The following is a 21,094-nucleotide window of genomic DNA, read 5'->3' as shown; positions in this document are numbered from 1 at the left end:
AGTTACTTTAAAACTGTAACTTGCTAAGCTACACTACCAGTCAAAAGTTTTGGATCGGTAGGATTTTTAATGTTTTTAAAAGAAGTCTCTTCTACACACCAAGGCTGCATTTATTTGATAAAAAAATAATAATAATAATAATATTGTGAAATATTATTTCAATTTAAAACAGCTGTTTTCTATGTGAATATATAGTGTAATTTATTCCTGTGATCCAAGCTGAATTTTCATCATTACTCCAGTTTTCAGTGTCACATGATTCTTCAGAAATCATTCTAATATGATTATTTGATGCTCATGAAACATTTCTCATTATTATTAATGTTGAAAACTTTTTTTTTTTTTTCAGGATTCTTTGATAAATAGAAAGTTCAAAAGAACATCATTTATCTGTAATAGAAAGCTTTTGTAACATTAAACACTACCGTTCAGGGGTTTGGGGTCAGTAAGAATGTAAAATTGTATTTTTTGGGGAAAGAAATCAATACTTTTATTCATCAAGGATGAATTAAATTGATCAAAAGTTACAGCAAAGACATTTATAATGTTACACAAGATTGTATTTCAAATAAATGCTGTTCTTTCTATTCATCAAAGAATCCTGAAAAAAATTGTACACAACTGTTTTCAACGTTTTTTGAGCATCAAATCCGCATATTAGAATGATTTCATGTGACACTGAAGACTGATGCTGAAAATTCAGCTTTGATCACAGGAATAAATTACATTTTAAAATAGATTAAAATAGATAAGTTATTTTAAATTGTCATAATATTTAACAATATTACTGTTTTATTTATTTTTATCAAATAAATGCAGCCTTGGTGAGCAGAAGAGACTTGGACATTTAAAAACATTAAAAATCACCGATCCAAAACTTTTGACTGGAGTGTAAAGTAACAACAGCAACCTTTTAAAATCTTACTGAAAACTTACTGACCCCAAACATGTTTAATATGTAGTTTTAATAATAATAAAAAAAAGAAACATTTACAGCCGTTGACATTGTTGGGTTGTATTTGTGTTTCTTTGTTGAGGGAGGATGAAAACTGGTAGTGGAAGCAGAAAATGAAGGGTTGGGGACAGATTTCCTTCTGTTCGTGTGAATCTTTAAAGGACGTCACACTGTTCTTCTCAGAACGCCTCAGTGTGAGTTTATGTCATTTAGAGCGGATGGGCAAAAGCTTGACATTTCAACCATTTGAAATCTAATGCCACTAGCTGTTTCTAGTGAAAGTAATATGACTCTCTTTCTTGTATCCAGTCCTATCGTGGATGATGTTATTACTTTCCCAACAGGAAATCCAGAGACATTCTTTTATTATATAACTCCTATATTTGTAGTGATTGTCTCTGTTAGTTATGAAGGCCTTGAAGGTGGGTCACAGTTTTATAACATACCGTAATATTCAGTTTTGCTCTGTGTTTTGACCATATGACAGATCTGGAATGATTGAATCGATCGTAAGTTAAATTACCATGAACCTCTCAGCAGGGTGACGTAGAATAGTTGTCGTAGGGTGTTTTTACGGAAGATCGGTCAACGTGAATATTTATTGTGATTACTGTGGTTAAAGCGGGGCATTTATAGCTTTGCTGTCAGATTTCAGTTATTACCATAAAGACCTCTGAAGGACAGAATCTATTTAGTGGTTTTTTTCACTGCAGGTAGATGAAAGGACAGCTTGTCTCCTTTTTGCTTTTATTCACTCTCTCTCTCTCTCTCTCTCTCTCTCTCTCTCTCTCTCTCTCTCTCTCTCTCTCTCTCTCTCTCTCTCTCTCTCTCTCTCTCTCTCTCTCTCTCTCTCTCTCTCTCTCTCTCTCTCTCTCTCTCTCTCTCTCTCTCTCTCTCTCTCTCTCTCTCTCTCTCTCTCTCTCTCTCTCTCTCTCTCTCTCCGTTTTATTTTGTTCTTTAGCTTTTCCCTCAGCCTCCCAGTGTCTCAAAGAAGAGAATAAAGATTGTCTGAGTGAAGTGAAGGGAGTCCTCAGCAGGAGGCATGGCTAATTATCAGTTACCAAGAGGTCATTGCAACATTTGACATCTAATGCAGGTGTAAAGATCTAGAGAATTCAAATTAAACAGTCACATTATGACTAAGAATAATAAATGAAGAAGTATAAAAAAAGAATACATAAATTAAGTTCTAAATCTTTTTTGAATTATTTTCACATTTAGAACATATATATATATATTGTGGTATTTTTTAATTAACAGGTTGTTTTCTGCAACTATTTTTTTAGGCAGAATAAAATAATTTTAAAATATGCATTTATTCAGTTATTTTAAATAAAAATATTTTCAACTGAAATATTTATTTTATTATTTTTTCAATTATCTATTTTAATTTAGTTAGTTGGTTAGTTATTTTAAATAAATATTTTCAACTGAAATATTTATTAAATTATTTTTTAAGTTATTTATTTTAAGTTAGTTAGTTAGTTAGTTAGTAGCCATGTAATAAAAAAACAATGTGCAGTCAGCTGATTTATATTCCCTTCAAGCAGCCTTTAGCAGTATAAAATAATAAAATAATAATAACATAATCTGGTATTTTAACAAAAATCAACTCAAATCAATATTTATGTATTTATTTATTTGCAGTGTAATGTGACATAATGTGCATTCAGCTGGTTTATATTCCCTCCAGGTAGCCTTTCAGCAGTATAAAAAAAAATGTAACTAATAAAAAAAAATCAACTATCAATAAGCATTTATTTAGTAAGTAGCTGTATAATAAGGCACAATGTACAGTTAGCTGTTTTATATTCTCTTCAGGCAATACAAGACCATTTTGCATCATGCTGTCAATGGAATATATATGGGGAAAAGAAAAAAAAAAAAAAATATATATATATAATTTTTTTTTTTTTTTTTTCTTCCCTGACACACAAGATATGTTGCTAAATATAAAATGTATACTTTTATGTAGTGGGCAGGTAAAAATCTGTGACCGGGCCAGTGAGAGAAAAAAAAAGAATTGTTGAGCCCTGCCTTACACACATGCATTTACACAAATACAACCTTTGTGTACATGACAAGAAGCCCATTCTCTCCCTGCTCGAGTCGCTATGCACAGCAGTTCATCTGTCACCCCTTCTAGAGCAGAAAACATGGAAATTGTAGGTTGGAAGTTGTGAAGCTCATTCGTGTGGAATAATGGCTCTCAGATACCTCTACTCCATCTCCGGCAGATCGACCAGCATCACGGACTGACCGCAGAGAGGAAAACCATGCGAACATTAGCCATTCCTGTGTAGACAGGGGGTGCATGGCTGGAAACATTAGTATAGATGTAAGAGGAAATTGAGACACATGGGAGCCGTCTCTGAATGTGTGCAAGCTCGCACGTATGAAATGAGAGTGTGTTGGGGAGGAAATAGAAGCGAAGGCCATTTACGAAAGAGGATTTATATTCTCCGCACAGATGGACACAAGAGCAGCTTTTCTCACGGCATGCTGTGGTGGTATTTTACCGAGACAAAAACCTCTGTTTTTGTAGGTGGCACTGGAGATTTGCAGTATCTCCATGGTGAGAGTGTGAGATGTTATACTCTGATACACACACTGATACATGATGTAGCCTATTCTAAGCAGAGCTGTAGTCTAATCAGTCTCAATCGTCTGAATCAGGTTTCAGCAAATTTACCATGTAAGTGCTTGATCATGCATTATCAAGTCAGCTGTATTTGTACAAGTAACTTAAAGAGGATCTGTTATGCTTTTTTACATTTTCAACTTTCTTGCTGTTTGAGCATTAAAAAGGTCTGCAAAGTTACAAAACACAAAGTCCAATCAAAAGGGAGTTCTTCTCTGATTGTAGTCTTGAGTTTCCTTCTGGGAACGTACACATCACAATATTTCTCATTTAAATAATTCCCGCCAAAGCATACACAAAACAGGGGGCGGGCCTGGTTGAGTTGCGTTAGTAGAGTGTTGAAACACTCAGTTATGGTAAGGGGAGTGACATTTCCGAAACATGCTCAAAGCAGTTGACCAATCACAACACACTGGTCCAGCTGACCAATAGAGCACATTACACTTTTCGGATTAAGGGGATTCATAGTTTTTTTCAGTGAGGTTAAAATGTTAGAACTACAAATGATACCTCCAATTAACCCTTAAATGCATGAATGTTTTGCCAATCATTATTACATATTCGGGTCTTTAGCGACCCGGATCTATATCTAATACGAATGGATCTCTACCTGTCGCGATTATAAAACTCTCCTTATATTAGAGTAACAATTACAGAAGAATTTTGTTACCTTTTGGAGCTGGGAAGGGTTCAGTTTGAGCAGATGTTTTATACCATCATCACTGTCCTCGTCAGAGCTCATTTCCCAGTACATTCAGCATCTGGCTCATATTCGCAATCTCAAACATATTCTCAAAACTATCACTTCTAACATTTTCTAAATCAATATATTGATCGCTGACAGCTTCTTCACCAGATCCACCATCAAGTGACAGTGACACTAATATTTGATTGTGTTCAGTACTCGCTCTGCAGTAAATCGCTGAGTCAGTTTTGCTGATGATACTTCCTATTCTTTTGTTTTCTGCCTGCGGTAACTATGAGTGAAACGTCACTTCATCATTGTGTATCAGACATTTGGGTGTGAACACTTTTGACTTGGGCCAGTAAGCAACCAACCTGAATGGCAAACACCATTAATAATTTCTTTAGAAAATATAAAAGACTAGTTTATATGACTAGTCACCACTTGAATTTGGACTTTATTGCTCCTGCGATGGACAAGAAAATGCAGTGTGCTTTTACGTTCTCTGGCCTTCATCCTCTGATGTGTCCTCTAAAAATAGTCCTTTTTTGTTAATACAGGCCAAAACAACCCAACTTCATTGATTTTAGTGTTTTGTCTGCTGAGAAAAGCTGAGGGAGGAGATAACAGCAAGGTTGGCCTTTGATACTTTATTGTGCGATCTGACCAACAGGTCCCGTTGAGACAGAGCGAACACGTATAGGCCGTAGAGTGTTTTTAAAAGGGTCATTTGAAGGTTTTCTTTTAGAGTCGTGGTTATAAAAGGCTGGTTGTAATCTCTGTTTCTGGCATGACGGAGGTGAGCCTCTTTCTGTCTGTCTCTGACTCTTTTCAGTATAGTCTGTGCTCCCTAAAACACAACCCATACTTTGGGAATTGAGAAGCCGATTAAAGACGTTTTCATGGATCAAATTATGCTGATGGGTTTATAGGATTTTGGAGGTAAAGCAGGTTTGCCGTAATCACCCTACAGCTGGTTGACTTTCCAGGTCATCTGTAAAAAAAGTAAGAATGAAATTCAATATTTTCTAATAAATGATCAAACTGCTCCATATACTTCACTCCAGGCTGCACATGGAGAGGCTAATCAAACTGTCATAATATATATGAAAATTTATGGAGTGCAGATCAAAGTCAAACCTAGGAAAGGGGATTGTTTTGTAATTAGTCTCCTTCCTTTTGATTTTAATTAAAAACAGCTCAATGCCAAACTCTTTGGAAATCACAATCTGCATAATATATTTAAAAATGCATGCTCACTTACACATCTATTTCTGGGATATTTTGTTTATTTAGAATGTTGTGAAGTTTCACATTTTTTAATTTTTTACTTTGTGTGTGATTTATTTCTGAATAATAGTTTATTATTTTATGCTCTTTTAATGTATATTTTGTATCACACTGTCATTGTCTTTTTTTTAGTTAATTTAGTCTTTTATTTATTCATTCTATTTATATTTTATTATGTAAATAAAAATGCCATTTTTAAGTTTATATTTTTATTAAATTTGGATGTATTGAAAATTTAGTTTCTCTTAACTTAAGTCGACTTAATATTTACTTCAGTTTTCTATTTCTAAAAATGTTTTAGTTTTTGTTTTGGTTTTTGTTAAAATGTGTTTTGTTTAAATGTGATTTTAACACTGTTAAAATCGTATTTGTTTTGTTGAATCAGGAAGGAAATTGGGAAAAGTACCTGCTCAGGCAGAGAGAAAACTGTCATAAATCATTTGATCTGAAATCCTGACCTTCCCGCCCAGGGTAATGATAAAAACAAATGAAATTGGGGAATCGATACAATGCCGTTGGTTAGGCCAAGTAGCTCAGAGATTTTGGTCAATGCCATTAGCTTGCATGGGTGTAGGACAAAACAGGACAAATACTAGTTATAACTGACAAAATAAACTAACCGAAATTACATGTCATTATTTTATGGCACATCAAATCTGGGGGAAGGTGTCGTAGATGCAATTACTTCCACACAAATGGTCTTCCCACTGCACAAAAAGCTTCTTTTGAGGTCTTGAAAGATGTCAGGTCTCTTAATGGAACAATGCCTGACAAAGCGTCCTGCTCTGCATTCTCATTTGCATATCAGAATGACTGTGAGCGTGCAGGGATAGAGCTTCAATTCCATCAAAAATCGGCTGACAGGTTTTGTTCAGATCAGGAAAGAGCAGACTCTCTCTCACGCTCTCGCAGTGCAATGACAGTAATTCAAACTGGGCTAAATGCAATCCCACATTATGCTCACTGTTAAGGTAAAGTGAGCATGACTCAGCAGGTTTTTAAGCACACCATAACTCTGATTGTTAAAGCGTCTGGGAAGCGGGCAGAGCTTTTTAATATTAAGCTGTCAAATGGATAGAGGGGCGAATCCCCAGCAAGAATGACTTCAGAGGGACTCGTGCTTGTAGGAGTCCCAGAAGTGTCTTTTCCCATTTCGCTAATGTGCTCCTTAGCCCTGTGAGAGACAACTTCGTTGCTGTGAATTTTAATGATGCTTTTAGGGGTTGGGAAATGTGTAAAGACGAGAAAAAAAAAAAACACGGCATCTGAGATGCTGTTAGACGGGATCAAAAAAAAAAATGGATGTCAAAAGGCAGTAGAGGAATCTGAGCCTGGGGCTGAAAAATCCTTTGAAATTACAAATATGGGCCGGTTTGCGCGTCTGTGTGCGCAAGCTTTGGAGGTGTTAGTGGTTTTGTGAGTTTAAAGAAACGGAACAGAGCCTCTTTGATCCGGTTCAAGACATTTAAAACAATCACTGGAGTCCTCCTTTCATAAAAGCGCTTTGAATGACATTGACATCCCAGAGTAAATACTCAAGTCTAGGAGCTGCTTTAGTGCTTTAGATTTGGAAAGGTTCAGAACATTCCCATCTGTTAATCAGGATCTCTTTTCATTTCAATGTGACGTCATCACTTAGAAGTAATGAGGTGGATTAGCCAAAACACATCCATTTCATGCCTCGGTCACTAGCTGTGTCTCATTTCGAATGCCACATACGTCATTAAGGCTGCTTCATTTCAGTAAACTGGTCACTACATTACAAAGACATGAAGAAATTACAGCAATTTACACTTCACTGGGAAAAACGGTCAATTTTATAATAATTATTTTTCTAAAATAAGACATCCTTTATGATGCACTTGGCCGACAAATGTGTTTCACGGTTTCCACCAAAATATTGTAATGTTATTATTGCATATTGCATAATAATATTATTGCATATTTTCTGAAAGATCATGTGACACCGAAAACGGGAGTAATGGCTGCTGAAAATTAAGCTTTGCCTTTGCATTTGTAATTATCTATCTATAAATTACAGAAACGTCTGTCTGTCTGTCTGTGTGTCTGTCTGTGTGTCTGTGTGTGTCTGTCTGTGTGTGTGTCTGTTAACCACATATCTCTCGAACCGTTAGTCCGATGGATTTCAAACTTGACAGGTGTCTCGCTACCGTCACGAGTAAGTGCAGTGCCAAGTTTGACGTTGTTTGGATGAGAAATGCTAAAGATATCGTTAAATATATCATTTTTAAAAGCTTGTGGTTTAAAAATAAACATTTTTAATGTTTATTTTTAATCAGTCAAAGAAGCCCCAAGAAGGTTGTGGTTTAAAAATAAATATTCTGACATAAACACTCTGTCAGCTACACTGTTTACTTCTGAATATTATAGTTTGGTTCCAGAACGTGATAAATACATCTATCTATAAATTACAGGAACGTCTGTCTGTCTGTGTGTCTGTCTGTGTGTCCGTCTGTCTGTGTGTGTGTGTGTCTGTGTGTGTGTTATTCGCATATCTCTCGAACCGTTAGTCCGATGGATTTCAAATTTGACAGGTGTCTTGCCACGGGCACGAGTAAGTGCAGTGCCAAGTTTGACGTTGTTTGGATGAGAAATGCAAAAGATATCGTTAAATATATCATTTTTAAAAGGTTGTGGTTTAAAAAGAATCATTTTTAATGTTTATTTTTAATCAGTCAAAGAAGCCCCAAGAAGGTTGTGGTTTAAAAATAAACATCCTGACATAAACACTCTGTCAGCTACACTGTTTACTTCTGAATATTATAGTTTGGTTCCAGAACGTGATAAATACATCTATCTATCTATAAATTACAGAAACGTCTGTCTGTCTGTCTGTCTGTGTGTGTGTCTGTTCCTCGCATATCTCTCGAACCGTTAGTCCGATTGATTTCAAACTCGACAGGTGTCTCGCCACGGGCACGAGTAAGTGCAGTGCCAAGTTTGACGTTGTTTGGATGAGAAATGCAAAAGATATCGTTAAATATATCATTTTTAAAAGGTTGTGGTTTAAAAATAAACATTCTGACATTAGAGGGTTGTATCGGTCAAAGAAGCCCCAAGAAGGTTGTGGTTTAAAAATAAACATTCTGACATAAACACTCTGTCAGCTACACTGTTTACTTCTGAATATTATAGTTTGGTTCCAGAACGTGATAAATACATCTATCTATAAATTACAGGAACGTCTGTCTGTCTGTGTGTCTGTCTGTGTATCCGTCTGTCTGTGTATGTGTGTGTGTTATTCGCATATCTCTCGAACCGTTAGTCCGATGGATTTCAAATTTGACAGGTGTCTTGCCACGGGCACGAGTAAGTGCAGTGCCAAGTTTGACGTTGTTTGGATGAGAAATGCAAAAGATATCGTTAAATATATCATTTTTAAAAGGTTGTGGTTTAAAAAGAAACATTTTTAATGTTTATTTTTAATCAGTCAAAGAAGCCCCAAGAAGGTTGTGGCTTAAAAATAAACATCCTGACATAAACACTCTGTCAGCTACACTGTTTACTTCTGAATATTATAGTTTGGTTCCAGAACGTGATAAATACATTTTGATTAATTTGAGTAAAAATGTGTTTTCTTTACCAAGAAAGTGGCAAGATGAAAACCACTATTTTCTGTTTCAAACTTTCACATAGCATCTTTAGATTATAATATCATAAAAAATTTAAATCCAGATTTGGATTTTCAAAGATCTATTATAAAAACGGATTGTTTTTCCCCAAAAATGCAATAAATTCATGACACTTTTTTTTTCAAAATGCTATCATATTGAAACTGTTGAAATCAGCCATCACTAAGAAATATCTCCTGAACTTTTTTGACGGCGATCAGCTCACAAAAACTGATTTTGCACGGGCACTTTGCACTGCTCCCTGAATCGAGGCGCTTATTCATTTGTGGATGTAAACTGAATCTGTAAGTCAGCTATGCTGTTTACTTCTGAATATTATATTTCATTCTGGTGCGCTTAACGTTGTCGCTACTGTGTAATAGTAGCCTATGCTATTCACCAACTAAACATATCCTATTCAATGCGTTCACAGTCTCTTTCACGGGCATCATTTGTAGTAGCCTATTCACAAACTGTTTGCTCAAGCATAGCGTTTTCTCGGAGTTCACTGTGTGCTTTTTACCATGCACAAATAAAAATGTCACTGAACTTTTGCTGTGTAATTGTAACAATGAGCACACACCAAACCAACAATTACTAAAAACACACACAAAAACTGATTTTGCACGGGCATTTTTTGCACTAGTCTATCTATAAATTACAGAAACGTCTGTCTGTCTGTCTGTCTGTCTGTGTGTGTGTGTGTCTGTTCCTCGCATATCTCTCGAACCGTTTGTCCGATTGATTTCAAACTCGACAGGTGTCTCGCCACGGGCACGAGTAAGTGCAGTGCCAAGTTTGACATTGTTTGGATGAGAAATGCAAAAGATATCGTTAAATATATCATTTTTAGAAGGTTGTGGTTTAAAAATAAACATTCTGACATTAGAGAGTTGTATCGGTCAAAGAAGCCCCAAGAAGGTTGTGGTTTAAAAATAAACACTCAGTCAACTACACTGTTTACTTCTGAATATTATAGTTTGGTTCCAGAACGTGATAAATCCATCTATCTATACTGCCCTACAAAGCAAAAAGGCAGTAACTACGCAGAGTGCAGAACTGAGAAAAATGACTTTAAAGTTATTCTGTCATCCAGCCTAAGTAGTTGTAGGTAGATTATTGGACATGTGGCTGCTTTGTTACTTTATATTAGCTTATTCTTTGTATATATCAATCCTCATATTTAATTTGATATTTTACCCCTATTTTGCAGTTACTGTATTCTTGCTTTGTAAATTTGCTTAGTATTACTTACCAAAAACGTGGCACAATATCAAGGAAAAAGGCAGTAACTACAGATTCTCCAAAAGCTATTACCATTTTTCTCCAAAACGACACACATTTGAGATAAGATGTTTTGTCACATAACAAAGGATGCCTTGAATGTCATGAAAATGATAATAACTCATTTTTGACCAAAAATGCAGTTACTGCCTTTTTGCTTTGTAGGGCAGTATAAATTACAGAAACGTCTGTCTGTCTGTGTGTTATTCACATGTCTCTCGAATGTGAGATGACCACTAAATGTGTGAAAACCACTATTTTCTGTTTCAAACTTTCACATAGCATCTTTAGGTTATAATAACATAAAAAATTCAAATCCAGATTTTGATTTTCAAAGATTTATTATAAAAACGGATTATTTTTTATTATAAAAACTTTTTTTTTTTTCAAAATGCAATTAATCCATTGAATCAATATAAAGTTATTTTTGATCATATTGCCATCGTAAGAAATATCTCCTGAACTTTTTTGACGGCGATCAGCTCACAAAAACTGATTTTGCACGGGCACTTTGCACTGCTCCCTGAATCGACGCGCTTATTCATTTGTGGATGTTAACTGAATCTGTAAGTCAGCTATGCTGTTTACTTCTGAATATTATATTTCATTCTGGTGCGCTTAACGTTATCGCCACTGTGTAATAGTAGCCTATGCTATTCACCAACTAAACATATCCTATTCAATGCGTTCACAGTCTCTTTCACGGGCATCATTTGTAGTTGCCTATTCACAAACTGTTTGCTCAAGCATAGCGTTTTCTCGGAGTTCACTGTGTGCTTTTTACCATGCATAAATAAAAAGGTCACTGAACTTTTGCTGTGTAATTGTAACACTGAGCACACACCAAACCAACAATTACTAAAAACACACACAAAAACTGATTTTGCACGGGCATTTTTTGCACTAGTCTATCTATAAATTACAGGAACGTCTGTCTGTCTGTGTGTCCGTCTGTCTGTGTGTGTGTGTGTGTCTGTGTGTGTGTTATTCACATATCTCTCGAACCGTTAGTCCGATTGATTTCAAACTCGACAGGTGTCTCGCCACGGGCACGAGTAAGTGCAGTGCCAAGTTTGACGTTGTTTGGATGAGAAATGCAAAAGATATCGTTAAATATATCATTTTTAAAAGGTTGTGGTTTAAAAAGAAACATTTTTAATGTTTATTTTTAATCAGTCAAAGAAGCCCCAAGAAGGTTGTGGTTTAAAAATAAACATCCTGACATAAACACTCTGTCAGCTACACTGTTTACTTCTGAATATTATAGTTTGGTTCCAGAACGTGATAAATACATTTTGATTAATTTGAGTAAAAATGTGTTTTCTTTACCAAGAAACTGGCAAGATGAAAACCACTATTTTCTGTTTCAAACTTTCACATAGCATCTTTAGATTATAATATCATAAAAAATGTAAATCCAGATTTGGATTTTCAAAGATCTATTATAAAAACGGATTGTTTTTCCCCAAAAATGCAATAAATTCATGACACTTTTTTTTTCAAAATGCTATCATATTGAAACTGTTGAAATCAGCCATCACTAAGAAATATCTCCTGAACTTTTTTGACGGCGATCAGCTCACAAAAACTGATTTTGCACGGGCACTTTGCACTGCTCCCTGAATCGACGCGCATATTCATTTGTGGATGTTAACTGAATCTGTAAGTCAGCTATGCTGTTTACTTCTGAATATTTTATTTCATTCTGGTGCGCTTAAAGTTATCGCTACTGTGTAATAGTAGCCTATGCTATTCACCAACTAAACATATCCTATTCAATGTGTTCACAGTCTTTTTCACGGGCATCATTTGATATAGTAGCTATTCACAAACTGTTTCCTCAAGCATAGCGTTTTCTCGGAGTTCACTGTGTGCTTTCTACCATGCACAAATAAAAATGTCACTGAACTTTTGCTGTGTAATTGTAACTATGAGCACTCAAACACACCAAACCAACAATTACTAAAAACACACTCAACAACTGATTTTGCACGGGCATTTTGCACTAGCACTTAGAAGGTTGTGGTATACATAAACACTCAGTCAGCTACACTGTTTACTTCTGAATATTATAGTTTATTCACAGCCATCATTTGTAGTAACCTAGCCTGCTCCATGAATTCAATGCGTTCACAGTCTCTTTCACGGGCACCAAACCAACAATTACTAAAAACACACACAAAAACTGATTTTGCACGGGCATTTTGCACTAGTATTAAGAAAAGATAAAACGTACTGACCACAAACTTTTGAACGGTAGTGTTTGTAACTAAACGCCTTGGCGAACCACCTACATCTCCTCAGTATTTTCTTAAGAAATCTAGTTCAGTGTAATTTTTCTTCACCTTGATGTCAGTTTCTGCAGTTATTTTTTATGTCTGGAATTTCTGTACCATCTTCTCAAAAGGTCTTGCTTCCTCCACCAGAGTGCAAAAGACAAACTAATGATTTTTCTTTTTGTTATTTATTCCTCATATAAAGACATTTTCCTCATAATCAATTAGTCACGTTAAAGAACAGCGGAGTGCAGGATGATAGCCTTTAAATCTACATTTACTAATGGACGAAATAGACTAATTCACTCCATATTGTCTGCAAGGTTCAATAAGGTGTTTTCACTTTAAAACTCCTTGAATGTATAACCTTGGCTCAGCCTGCGCTCTTCAGACGGCGGTTCACTCCGAGACTGAAACATTTTCATTTCTCTGCATGAATTCGAGCTGTGTTGCATTTTCTAGCTTTTATTGTTTTAAATTGAGGCTCTTTATGACGCCACTCCAGCAACTCTGTTTTGGAGAAAATGATGTAACTGCGTGGGTCCAAACTGTCATATTCCTACGGGAAAGCAGAGCAGAGCCTCTCTCATCTGAAGGTCGAATTAGCATTGTGTCGTCGCCTCAGCCTTGTAACCTCCCTCCAATGAAGCCATAAACATTTAATAGAAGCGCTATCAATGCCCACCAGATGGCTCGTACAGCAGCACACCTCACCTCACACGATAAGCACAGAGCAAGACGAGTTTTTGGGGCATAAAAGTCAAATTTTTGCTTCAAAATTCTCAACTGTGACTCAGCCCTATGGCTATAGCATGTTTTCGACTCGGCTCCTCTCTGGGACTCCGTGTAATTTGCTCTGTAAATATTGGATACTTAAGCAAAGTACATTGGTTCTGGAAATGCAATTACTGCATGCAAACATCATTGTTATCAATAACAGCAACGTTAATTTCTGCTCCTGCCGCGGCATCAGATATCGATCAGAATCGAGCTGAGGAGATTGCTAATGAAGTTTCCTGGATGCTCTGAGGATCAGCTTTGTGTTAAAGCCTTAACTGTACAAACCTTAATGTTAGTTAGGCGGAATGGTATCCAGTTGGATGCAAACATTTGTTCTCCCTCATGGTTACTTTGACAAAAGAAGCCACAATAGCAAATGGCAAACTTTTTATTAAAGACTTAGTGGTGTTTGCTAAGGCTATTATCACTGCTACTGCTCAATCTTATGGTTAAAGATAGATTGGAAACCTAATTTAACCTGCACTGCACAGTTTGTGTGACAGATATGAATGATACTTTAAATTATGTGGCTTGTTGGGGTGTGATATTACGTTTCTAGCCGATCAAACTTGCACATTGTGGATGATAAAAAAGCAATTTATATATATATATATTAGGGCTGTCAAACGATTAATCGCATCCAAAATAAAAGTTTGTTTTTACATAATATATGTGTGTGTACGGTGTATAATTATTTTCTATATATAAATACACACACATGCATGTATATATTTAAGAAATATTTGCATGTATATACTGTGTATATATATTTATATTATATATAATTTATATTATATATAAATATTTTATATATAAATAACACATTTTTCTTAAATATATATGCATGTGTGTGTATTTATATATAGAAAATAATTATACTCCATACACACACATATATTATGTAAACACAAACTTTTATTTTGGATGCGATTAATCGCAATTAATCGTTTGACAGCCATATATATATATATATATATATATATATATATATTAGTTCTATAGATTGAAGAAGGTAGGTTTTTTATTCATCAAGGATGCATTAAATTGATCAAAAGAGACAATAAAGTCATTTATAGCCTGCTGTTAGAAAATATTTATATTTTATATATAACCCTTTCTATTTAAAAACCCCTGAACAAAAGTATCAAATTTTCCACAAAAATATTATGCAGCACAACAGATGTCAACATTGATAATAAGAAGAAATGTTTCTTGAGCAGCAAATCAGCATATTAGAATGATTTCCGAAGGATCATGTGACACTGAAGACTGGAGTAATGATGCTGAAAATTCAGCTTTAATATATCAGGGATAAATTACATTTTAAAATATATTCAAATAGGAATGAGTTATTTTAAATTGTAATCATATTTCACAATATTGCTGTATTTCTTTTAATTAAATTAATGCAGGCCTGGTGAGCATAAGAGACTATTATAACAACCCTAAAACTTTTGAACGCTAGTGTAAAAAGTGCAACTGCAAGGAAACATTCTAGAAAACACCCAGAACCCAATTTAAGATATTTTGGAGAAATCATGTACATGGATACATTTCAACCAAATTCATGACAGATGTTTTGGGAAATAGGAATTATTTACGATTACTGGAAGGAAAGCAGATCAATATTCATGTACGCATCAGCCTCTCCGCCACTGCATGCATATCTATGTTTATTTTCCTGTATGTTTACATGAAGAGGTTTCAATGAAGCTGCTGTAATGTGATTTGGCGCTAAGTGTTTCACTCGAGGCTGAGAGTTTCTGCTCATGTCTGTGTGCACTCACTGCCTCAAGGCCCATCTGTCCCCTTCTCAGATGCTGCCACACACACCTCCACAGCACACTGTTCAACTGCGTTCATCACACTGTGGCTCGTCAGCATACTTTTGATGAAGAAAACATTGAGAGGTCAGGGATCTCATTAAACCGCTGCTTTGATAAAGACTGCTGAACTGACTTGAATTTTGCTGTTTATTTTAGGTATGTTGTCCCACAACAGGCTATATATACAGACAATATAGATAAGCACACAAACACATGGTATAGTATGGTATATAATAAATATATATATTTGTATTACATTTTATTTTGATTATGTATCTGTATAAATATAATATATAAATAGTATATAGTGTTAATATTATTTATATATTATTTACAGTAATGAAAGCTTATTGTTTCATTTTATTTTATAAATTATTTATTTATTCATTTATTTCAATTAAGAGAATTGGGATTAGTAGGTAAATTGTTATAATGCAAATAAGCTTATAATTATTTAGTTAATTATATAAAAATCTATTTTTTTTTATTTGATGATTAAATTTGACATCTTGTCTAATTTTGTGAGATTAAACCACTGCTAGCCTACTAGTGATCATTTGTGTTTCTTCTCTCCACAATAATGCATCTCGCATGCCTTTTAGGTGTTTAGACTGATGTTTTGAAGAATTTGGTGAAACATTAAAAAAAAAAAAGTGAAAGAAAATAAATAATATATGGCATTTGCAATAATATAAGTCTTCATCATTTAGATTTATTGCTGAAAATGAAGGACGCAGAGGCGACGCGTCAAAGTGCTTTGTCGCCACCACTGGTCAAATTATGAACTGCAAGATGACACCAGACACCGCTTTAGGTCTTACCGTCTGATGAAAAATATTTCTCCTTTACTCACTAAATGTGCCTCTGTTAAACTGCAGCAACCGGGGGTGGTAAGTTAATTGCAAGGTTCAGTCAAGGTTATCGATGTTTAGATCTCTCCAGCTATTGTGTGTTTAAAATTGACTTAATTATCAGTGTATCTTGATTAACTGGAGGAGCCCATTGTAAATAGTTCATCTCTTGTGACAGACTAAAGTCAGTCGTCTCTGCTTGTTTCTGCTGCCTTTGAAGTCCGGTGATATTTCTTTAGACTTTGAAGTCTGTTTAGTTGCCTCGGAGTAAAACAGCTCATCCAGCGTCAGCTAGTGTCTTGTTTACTTCGTTGTCTCTTGCCTCGACCGGATAATATATTTGGGGAAATATCATTTTCATGTGATTGTTTATGCGTATTTACTATGCAGTGGAATTAAGTATTCTTCGGCATAGGCAATTAAAGGATTCTGGGTCTGAATTTTTGATTTTATGTTATGTCCTCTTTTGTATACTCAGGCTTAAGTGTGTGTGTATAGCCTACACTTGAGCCTCTAAGTATACTAAAAATGACTACATAAAGTTGTCTTTCACAATAATATTGTAACTTATATTGACTCCCAAGGCAAAAAAAGATACTTTTTATTCTTTAACATTTAATTTAAACCTCCATTATTGCAGAGCATCATAACTTACACAGGCCTATTTCTTTTTGCCCATTAATCCTGGTTGAAGCCAGTGGCATCTATTATTATAGTGGCATGGTTATCAAATCTATGGAATCAACTGCGTCCGAATGTAAAGTTTAACAATATAATGTAAGAAAGGGTTTTGGTTTGATCATATGGCATGTCCTAGAGAGAAAAAACGTTTTTTTGTTTTTTTTTAAGGAGGTTTCTTTACACAGTCTTTGTATCAAAATGTAAATACTGTATATTCATGTAAGCAAAACAGTTTTGCCACTGGGGGTCAGTGTGATCTCACTTTCGGACCAGCAGAGACTTAACTTCTTGAAAGGTCTATGAAACTGAAGCTGAATTTAGAACCGCATACTATAACTATTCCTGCCATAGAAAGATACTAGTATGCATTGCATTTCTGAATTCAGCATGAATGACAGAAGCTGAGATATGATTTTCATGAAAACTTCTAAACCATAGCCTTAACCAGTCTGGCGCTCCCAATAATAAACCCTGTTCCACTTCAGTGTGTCTGATGTTTTAAGGGACTACTGAAAATCTTAATTTGGTCACACACCAGCCAACAGGTAGAACTCCTTTGTGAGTAGCACCTAGGTCTCACTGAAAGAAATAGCAATGCTCAATGATCAAGAGAAATGTAGTCTTTTGTTGTTGGATGGCTGGGGCCATTGAAGTGAGAGGCATTGAACTCTGTCTGGCACCCAGATTACAGCACCGCTGCTGCTCGGGGTTTCCAGTGAGCAGTTCAACTGAATGAGAGACCCAGAGACTGAGAAAACAGCGGCGTTCCCACCAGGTTAAGCGAGGGCATGTTTTCTCCCGCTTCTCATTAGAACATTTTCACAAGCACCCCGGGGCGGGTTTCAGGGGGGCGATTTAATTAAAACCACAGTGGGCGGATTTGAACATTCACAGCTTTTGGTGGACACTTGAAGACAAAGATTTTTTTTCTTATCCTCTCCACTTCCCTGCACCTTAATACGTGAGGACCTTGACTATTTGGGATGTGCGTAATAACGTACTTATTACCCTTTGTCTCCTCTTCTTAGACAATCAGATATTGGCTTTTGGACAGCTTGTAAGCACATCCAACACTTATGAGGATCACGACCCCAAAAAAGACAGAAAACCTGTGACGGTCACCACGGACAAGCCACTTTTATGGAGCATGGGAATTAAACGACTGTGAATAAAGCACTGGAGCACCAAGCCTTTAAAAAAAGTGCCTTTTTTCAGCACCGACAACAACCTTTTATTAATGAAGACAATGAGTAGTGTAACCTTTGATTTATTAACACAGCCAAATATAAATGTTTAAATGTTAACATGCACAAAAAGCATGATTTATACAAATGTTTGCATTCGGTCCATCATCGTTTCCGGCGGCCGCAGGTCTGTTTGGCTTCACAGCTGGTTCAACCACCACTGTTAACAAGAGAAACAACAATAATCCTGTTTTAATCACTGAGTAAATCAAAGGCTGAATGTAACAAAGCATCAGATCAAATGGCAATTTGCACATTATCTTTAATGCTCTGTAGTAAATTACATGTTAGGAGTTTAATGATTTTTGTAACCAACAATTTTTCACAATTATAGCAATAAAGTCTGAATTACACTGGTAATAGTGTTTTTGTGTGTGTGTGTGTGTGTGTGTGGATTACTTACACAATGATGTTGTTGATGGGGATGTGGATGAGCTTGACAAAGAATCCAATGAAGCCCATGATGGCAAATCCAATTGCTGTTGCCATGGCAATCTTTTGGAATTCTAGACAGCAAGGGGAAAAAAATTAAGCTATTTTTTCATAATTAAAAAAAAGAGAGAATAAAGTTCAATTTTAAATAGCCAATAAATACAAATGAAACATTGTATATAATCTTAAGTCAAAGTTATTTTAATATCTCTGAAATCAAATGGTCAATCGCGATTAATTGCATCCAAAATAAAAGTTTGTTTACATGTGTGTGTATGGAGTATAATTATTTTCTATATATAAATACACACACATGCATATATATTTAAGAAAATGTGTTATATATAAAATATTTATATATAATATAAATATATATACACAGTATATACATGCAAATATTTCTTAAATATATACATGCGTGTGTGTATTTATATATAGAAAATAATTATACACCATACACACACATATTATGTAAAAACAAACTTTTATTTTGGATGCGATTAATCGTTTGACAGCCCTAATATATATATATATATATATATATATATATATATATATATATAAAATAATTTTTTTTTTATTAATTCAGTCAGAATTGAGTAAAAAAAAAAAAAGAACTTCATAATTACCTTTTTTTTATTATTATTCTGTAGCAGAAACAAGCTTCCAATTACATTTTCTGATTTTTTTTCTCTTTAATTTATTTTGCCTGGTTTCACAGATCTTAAATCTAGTTCCAGACTTAAATGCATGTTTGCATGTCTTAACTCAAAGTAAATTATACTGATTTTTTTTTTTTTTTTTAAACATCAGTGCCATTGTTTGTCTCAAGATAAAGTAATGTAATGTTTTTAAATGTTTCAGAAATGTTTTTTCCTAAGGCACATAAATATATATATATATACTTAGTCCTAATCCTGTCTTAATCTAATCCCTTTCTGTTAAACCAGGCCTTCGAGTTTTAAATGTAAGATATTTAAATCAGTTCTAGCATCAGTTATCCAGATTTTTGTTATGCTTATCAAATCTTTGCATTTTAAAAGATAATGGACCGGACATGCCTTTTCTATCTGGCTTTGTGCATCTTTTGACGAGCCTGATGGAGTCCTTGACGAACTGCCTGCTGGGCTCCACGAACTGCATGACCTGATCCATCCTGAAGTGATGCTGAAATCACAACAGAGCTTTAATTTCACATCTGTGAAAGACAAAACCTTAACGTGCTCATCAGAGAACAGAGATCAGTCACACATGTGTTAACACAATTAACGACGCATGAATTTATTTTTATCGATTTCATCATTTAGTTAATCCTATATGTAGATCCAGGAACACTCCACCCCGAAACCCAAGTACAGGAATCACATGAGCTGAAAAGTTAGTTAATAAAATATATTCTCATAGGGAACCAGTGGTTAAACCCTTAACTTAACGTAGTTAACTAACCACAAGTCTTTAATAACCGAAATGACTAACGTTACTAATGTAACCTTACGGCTTGACTTGCTAGCACTGTTAGCCTGAACGCTACGGACTTTCCTCGGGATTAAAAACAGCTATAACGTTAAATAATTTTGAAATTGATCTTTAAAAAAAAACAATAGAATATACGCAACAAAAAGTGAAGCATTCTGATACTCAGATTAAGAAAGTGATCGTATGTGATCAATCGGAAACAGTGTTTACCCTGAAACCCAACGATCACATCCGACACGTCCTTAGTAAAGCCATAACTATATCCTTATTTTAAAGCTAAATTCTTTACTTAATACCAATATAGATTTCTAAAGACGCAAGGTAGACAAAAAGAAACTTACCTGTGTTGACAAATCAAAGGATAAAGCAGTAGTTCAGCTGGATGTGACACACTGACTCCGCTGTACGTTACGCCACGTAGTTTTAACTGAGGAAAGACTGACGCAGCGCTAGAGCGACGCATGCGCACTGGCTCACAACTCTTGCGCACAATGACGTTCTCACTGCCATCTAGCGACTGGAGTTTAGATCGCAGAGACTTGTCCACATCATCATTACAGTAGAGCTAGATAAGCATTGATGAAGTTGTGTCATAGCCATCGGTCTGTCTGTGAGAGGATTGATATATAAAGCGAATTTGCAAACAGTTTATCTAAACAATTTACATTTTTCATTGCTGGTGATATTTTTTTTACATTTACTAATACATTATTAAAGTCCCCATGAAATCAAAATGTTCCCTATTTACTTTGTTAGCGCATATTACTAATCTTGTGGTGAACAATTAATCCGTGCAAGTAAATATATATTTAAAAAAATAAATTTACCATGGTAATCTTTAATCAAAATCTGAAAAGTTACTTCCGGTCTGGAATGGCGTCTTTTTCTGATGACGTAGGTTTGACGGCTTGGTTTGAAAACGCTTAACCACTCCCCTCAAACCGTTAGTCTGCTATGAGCGAGAGATTGAGAGGAGGAGCGCTAGATAAAACCCTGCCCTCTGTTCAATATTCCGTTTCACTTGGAAATACGTCATAACAC

General features: G+C 35.1%; 2 protein-coding genes across 3 annotated transcripts in view; one reads left to right on the top strand and one right to left on the bottom strand.

Moving 5' to 3' along the window:
• The window catches only part of tpk1 (thiamin pyrophosphokinase 1), a 66,799-nt gene extending 48,145 nt beyond the window's left edge, over positions 1-18,654 (top strand). Inside the window, exon 9 of one of the 2 annotated variants that reach the window (XM_079862607.1) lies at positions 17,930-18,654. In XM_079862607.1, the coding sequence (XP_079718733.1) occupies positions 17,930-18,069 (140 nt within the window). In that variant the 3' untranslated portion in view covers positions 18,070-18,654. The remainder of the gene's footprint in view (positions 1-17,929) is intronic. The other variant, XM_079862608.1, reaches the window with a different exon arrangement.
• On the bottom strand, positions 18,545-20,526 carry sec61g (SEC61 translocon subunit gamma; the record flags this gene model as incomplete). Its single annotated transcript, XM_079862609.1, has 3 exons — positions 20,395-20,526; positions 19,639-19,744; positions 18,545-18,651 (listed from the first exon to the last, which is right to left on the bottom strand). Exons 2-3 carry the CDS (start codon positions 19,730-19,732, stop codon positions 18,545-18,547), a joined length of 201 nt encoding a protein of 66 aa, XP_079718735.1. The 5' UTR covers positions 19,733-19,744; positions 20,395-20,526.
• Positions 20,527-21,094: the final 568 nt, after the last annotated feature.

The sequence above is a fragment of the Squalius cephalus genome, assembly GCF_949319135.1.
Source record: "Squalius cephalus genome assembly, chromosome: 25".
In the NCBI taxonomy this organism is placed as follows: domain Eukaryota; kingdom Metazoa; phylum Chordata; class Actinopteri; order Cypriniformes; family Leuciscidae; genus Squalius; species Squalius cephalus.
Note: the sequence above shows the minus strand (reverse complement) of the source record. Positions and strands in the feature narration are given on the sequence as shown.